Consider the following 6,278-nt stretch of genomic DNA (forward strand, 5'->3'; position numbering starts at 1 on the left):
AAAATATTCCTTTTTAATAACTTTTAATTTTGTTATGCTTTATTTCACATTTAAAACATCAAGCAGAGCAGCCAGTGGCATTTGGAAGATAATCACCCACCATATTACTCACAGCAGCCTTGCTTTTCATTCCCTCTTGCAGCCGGCAGCCGATCCAGTTCACCAGGGAAGCTTTTGGGACATGCTTATGGCAGAATTCCTAGAGCCACTGCGCCAACAACTCCCTCTGACAAGTACTCCAGGATCCCACGAAGCCAGGGGTGCAGCCGTGAGACCAGCCCCAACAGACTGGGCATAGGTAGGGGCAACACATATTCACATCTAACACTTTAACACAAAGGATGCCTATAGGTAGCAGGCACATTAAAACAACCTTATCACAAACCTCAAACAGACCTAAAACAGTCCCTTGAGGAATCTCTATAGAATATGCTGTAAAACATGCAGATTGTTAGCAGCTATATATGGGACCCTGATTGTGGTAAGCATGGTGTTTTTTAGAGCTTTCGTTCGACAAAAAGAAGACATTGGCTAGCTGGATCATTGTTTAGTGCAAATCCCATTAGATTTGACTAGTTTAGAAAGACATGGTGCTTTTTTGCTGGGTTACTGAGGAGCGATGTTTGTTTAAATGGCGAATCTGGGTGTTTTGGTTGCCAAAACTAAATCAGTGGCTACTCATTGCCTCATTTTGTATATGATTGATTTATTTGTTGTTGTTTAGTGATAACAGGACCGACTCATGACTTTCATTCCTCAATTCTCATCAGCTATTATGGCCTTTCTGAGAAATGTTTGTGTACATCTTTCATTTTAAAGATCTGGCCAATAAATGTTCAGGCAAATATAATAAGATCATACCATTTAACAGAAAATTGTTTATCTGTAAACAAGAAACACAGGTCCTTTCAAATATTTTAGATATTAACATTTTTGAATGGCTTACAAGTTTGTATTAATGCTTTAAGCTAAACATGGATTATGTATGTTTTGTGTAAATGTGTAACAAGCAATTTTTGAATTGAGTTTCACATTGATGACAAGCTTAACTTTATGCAAAAAAAACTATTCATTACATCAACTACCAATTTAAAAAAGAATAAATCACATCACCCGTAGCAGAGTGAACATAGATGGAGGGATGCAAAACTGTGCTGATAGGGATATAATTTTCCGAAAGCGATGTGTCAGAAATTGTCAGTTTTGATTCATGAGAGCTCGATTCACGCATTGATGATCATCCGTCTTGTTCATGAAGTCATGCATTATGGACGGCTGCAATTTGTATGCAAACTCCAAATGTAAAGAAGCACAGAGACTGATTTATTGTCAAAATAAAATGACATTTTATTTGTACTGATGATATATTAACATTCAGAAGTTTGGGTTTGGCAAGCTTTTCTAAAATGCTTTATAAAGTCTCACCAAAGCTGCATTTACTTGATTTATTGTAATATTTTAAATGATTACAATTTGAAAAAATAAAATACAATTTTAAAAATATTTTTTAATGTAATATAGGTTTTTAATTTTCTTAGCTTTTCATGAGGTATTACTCCAGTTGTCAGTTTCAGATTGCCTGATATATGCAAATTTGCTACTAAAAGTACTACTAAAAAGCAACTTTGTGGAGAATGCATTATCCATGCTTGTTTGCAGTGGTTGTGTAAACTATCAATTCACAAAATTTCTTGATGCACATTTGATGCTGCATGTTTGTTAAATGCTTATATGTTGTTTATAGCTAATTCCTGATGTTCAGCTTAAGCCTTGTGCTTTAAATGTTTAACCTTTCTAAGGCCGAACAACCCTGGAATGACCGTCCAAACCTCACCTTTCACCTAAACCCACTTTTCCTCTTTCTCTCTCTGACTCCATGGCCTCACTAATGCCCTAACCTATGTTCTAACAGCCAGGCTGTGTGGTAAAGCTCTTCTTCCTGCCACTTCTCCCTATCGCACGCTAGCCCGGAGCAGTCGCATCCCTCGCCCCAGCATGAGTCAGGGGTGCAGCCGTGATACCAGTCGCGAGAGCAGCCGCGACACCAGCCCCGCTCGGGGCTTCACTCCTCTGGGTGAGTAGATCGCATTAGTGGCTGATGGAACCCAAACAACAACAACAACAAATCCTTTACAATTCACCCTCCAATTCTGTTTAGCTTTAATTTATGGAGATTCCTGTTACATGGGAAATGCAATTGTTGTTTGCTTGCATGCATGCATGCACTAAAATGTTCTCCAGATGCTTAAATGATCCTCGTCTGAGTCTTCTGGATTGTAAATATATCTAGTGTGTAGGTTTTGTTGGTTTGTTTCATATTTAATGAAAACAGCTGATCTGATCTTTAAAATAATATATAGGGAGAATAAAGTGTTGCTGTTTTTAACCAAAACTATAACTGCTGGAAATATTTTGATTTAAAAAGTAAATTAGAAACATTACTACGGCATCAAACGTTGATAAAATTCCTAAAATTGGAACTTAAAATTAAATGAACATTATATACAACAACAAATACTAATAAAAACACTGTGAAATGGGATTAGTTACTTCCCTTTAATAAAGTTAGTAAACCAGTTGTAACTTGGACAAAGTAAGGCTGCACGATATTAGACAAAAACTGATATTGCGCTATTTAGTTTATCTGCAATATAAATAACTAAATACAATACATTTTGGTTTATATACATTTAAAAATTTTTGGTTTAAATTTGCTTAAATAGTCACAGGTCTTAAAAACACATTAAAATGAAAATCTTTCCCTCTATTTTAGGGGTAAACTTCGCGATGACTCCACAAATCACATGTTCTGAACTGTTGATCAACTATAATCCCAACTTGACTTGCATATCCTGCGATGTGACTGTTGCAGATTCACACGCTGCGATATTGATACTGAAATTATATATAGTGCAGCCCTAAGGCAAAGTGTTTATAATTAGTTTGTCGACTAATTGCTTTATACAGTGTAGTTTAAATTTAAATAAAATAAATTGAAATAAAAATGAAATATCTTTAAAAAAAAAAGGTAATGCAAATATTAATAAATACAAAAAAAATTACACATTTCAATGCTTTTTTCATTGCTAATTCTCTGACTCTAAGAAGTCTACAGTGTTTTTAACACTAAATTGTGGCATGTTGGGTGTTTTGTGTTGCTGTCACGGATTGCGTTCAGTGTTTGTAGAGTAGCACTAACAGTCCCTGGGGTATCACCCCTCTTCCTGTCCCCTTGCAGCCTCTCGACGTCACTCTCGCTCCACCAGCGCTCTGTCCACGGCCGAACCCGTGGGCCAGTCAGGTGACCTGCATGAACCCTCCTCTGGCCCCCAAAACAGGGCCAATCACTAGCATGTCTTCATACTTAATTTAATTTTAATTATTTTATTTTTTTTATTTTTTTAAACACTGGGGTTGCCAGATCAAGCTACACCCTTCACACTTCATTTCACTTTTACACTTTGATACAAATGACCTTTTTATTTGTGAGATTTCTGGCCATTCCCACCATAAACATCAGCATCCATCCTAGTTCAGGTTATTTTTTTGTTCGGTTGCTGGTGTGTTTGCAAAAATTGACTTCAGTTCTCTGCTTCATATATTAAGTTTTTATGGCATTTGTCATTGATGGTAATTCATTTAAAAAGGTTATTTTGCTTGGCATTTTGAGCTTTGAGCATTATTGAAGTTCAGTTTGCTATTTTAAATGGTTTGAATTAAGTTTTTGTGTTGCCACACCCATAATTCACACACATTTGGTGCTTTTTTTTTTTTTTTTTTTTTTTTTTCTTCAAGTGGTCACTGTATTGTTAAAGCAAGCTATTTTTTTTACCTAAAGGTGAAGTGGATAATTTTTAGTGGCCTAGTTCCACCAAACTGAACTTGTTTGACAATCCTGATTTATGCATACAATAATAATTAATCAATTGCATCAGTTTGGGACCAGACTGTCAGATTCTTTTATGTTACTTAAATTACACACTTCACCCTGACTGGACTTGTGTTGGGTCATATTAGACTGTCTTGATTCTCTTATTGGTTAATTCTCTTGACAAATTAGCCTGATTGGTTGAAGCAATAGATTTATAATCTGACATTAAGATGGTGTTGTTTTAGGTGGTAAGTAGTATGTGCTCACTCTTCAATCCCCATCCTCACAATCTGCTCCTGTGTTCAAACTCCACAGATCGCTTTGGTCTGATCCATCAGGCTCGCATTTCTGCATCTGTCAATGCTATGAGGGTGCTGAACACTGGTACAGAAGTGGAGGCTGCCGTGGCTGATGCTTTGGTAAGAATCTGGATTCATTATATTATCTAGAACCTAGAAAGAGCTTCATGAGGTGTACTGGGTATATGCATATAGAGTGGATGAACTATGACGTCACCTTGTAGGCAAATCAGCTGCTACCATAAAACTGGTTCCCTCAAAAAAATCCCCATAGGATTTTCCCATAGGCTTTTCAAAGATTGCAAATAATAAGCTCTGTGTTTAAACACTGTTCATTACACTTACACATTTTGTCCAGCCGGATAATCCTCACACGAAAATACAACTTTTATCACTTTTGGTTTTTAAATGCAAATGCAAGAACTGAAAAGCTAACATTAGGCTATAAATGGACTACAGTGCCCTTGGGGCATTCGCCTGTTACATCAGCACAACCCTGCAACAAACAACTTTTCAGGCTTTTTTTTAGAAATATGGTCAGTGACAAAGATTTAGGGCCCTATCATGCACCCGGCGCAATGTGGCGCAACGCAATTGTTGTTTGCTAGTTTCAGCTTGGCGCAAGAGTCGTTTTGACGTTTTGCGCCATGCTGTTTAAATAGCAAATGCATTTGCACACATGTGTGCGGCCATAGGCGTTTAGATCTAAAAAAGGAGGCGTGTTAAGTGCATTGCTATTTTGAAAAACTTTAATAGACTGTTCTATAAACCAGAGCAAAGCTGGTCTATTGCCCAGCGCAGAGCACGTTAGTTATCCACCTCGCTTAGACATTGCTTAATACAAACAGGATGTACAGCAATACGCAAATATACTTTACATATAAAAAAGAATTAAAATATTAAGGAGATATATATATATATATATATATATATATATATATATATATATATATATATATATATATATATATATATATATATATATATATATATATATATATATATATATATATATATATATATATATAAAGAATTAAAATATTACAAAACATATTATTTTCTAGCCTACATAAATATAAAAACCATACTTTTATGCCTTCTTCATCTCGGGGGGCTTTTTCAGTTTATTCATAACAATTTGCTTTTGTATAATATTATCATTATAAGCAGTATTATTTATTATATGCATATTTATATTTGTTTTATTAAAAACAAGCTTAGATTTGCCCACCTGACAGGTTTTAGACCATATGGGGCATAGCATGTGTATTAGAATATAACTCTTTTTTTAACACACTTCGTTATTATTGTTCATTTATTAGTTTGCTGGAAATTAGAACTGAATTTAGAAATATTTTTGAAACAAATCTTTGCGCTTAACAAACTAAATTAATTATTTATAGGCTAATGGATGTCTATAAACTATAATATACTATTCATGGAAATGCTTAAAAATCAGACAAATCCAAATGCCCAATGCAAGCGTGCGGGTTTTTGCCTGCAAATTGACGTCATAGTTCCTCCACTCTATTTGGCAGGATGGTTATTTCTGTTCCTCCTGTTAACTAGTTGACATATTCCATGTTTAAAAATGTTATAAGCTTTCGTTTTTGTTAATACATATTATTTAATTTATTTATTCATGTGTGGGTTTATATAGTATTGCTGTTATATATATATATATATATATATATATATATATATATATATATATATATATATATATATATATATATATATTGTTAATATATAATCAATAGAAGTCAATATTATAAAAATAATATTATGATAAGGATATCATGTAAAATATATTGCATTTAAATGTTTTGGATTAAATGTATAATAAATGCAAATTATTAAAAATTATTTAATGGATTTATGTAGTTAAAAATCTTAGAGTTTTAAAAATATGTCTTTATTTGTTTAAATCATTCCACTGTAATCATTCCAATAAATATTATATTATATTATATTATATTATATTATATTATATTATATTATATTATATTGTATTATATTATATTGTATTATATTATATTGTATAATATTATATTATATTATATTATATTATATTATATTATATTATATTATATTATATTATATTATAT

General features: G+C 33.2%; 1 protein-coding gene across 3 annotated transcripts in view; it reads left to right on the forward strand.

Annotated features, from left to right (window-relative positions):
* Positions 1 to 6,278, forward strand: part of clasp1a (cytoplasmic linker associated protein 1a) — a 130,976-nt gene that overhangs the window by 91,051 nt on the left and 33,647 nt on the right. Inside the window, exons 22-25 of one of the 3 annotated variants that reach the window (XM_056465662.1) lie at positions 143 to 298; positions 1,913 to 2,074; positions 3,239 to 3,301; positions 4,187 to 4,290. In XM_056465662.1, the coding sequence (XP_056321637.1) occupies positions 143 to 298; positions 1,913 to 2,074; positions 3,239 to 3,301; positions 4,187 to 4,290 (485 nt within the window). The remainder of the gene's footprint in view (positions 1 to 142; positions 299 to 1,912; positions 2,075 to 3,238; positions 3,302 to 4,186; positions 4,291 to 6,278) is intronic. The other 2 variants (XM_056465664.1, XM_056465665.1) reach the window with 2 other exon arrangements.

Source organism: Danio aesculapii, chromosome 9 (genome assembly GCF_903798145.1).
Source record: "Danio aesculapii chromosome 9, fDanAes4.1, whole genome shotgun sequence".
NCBI lineage: Eukaryota > Metazoa > Chordata > Actinopteri > Cypriniformes > Danionidae > Danio > Danio aesculapii.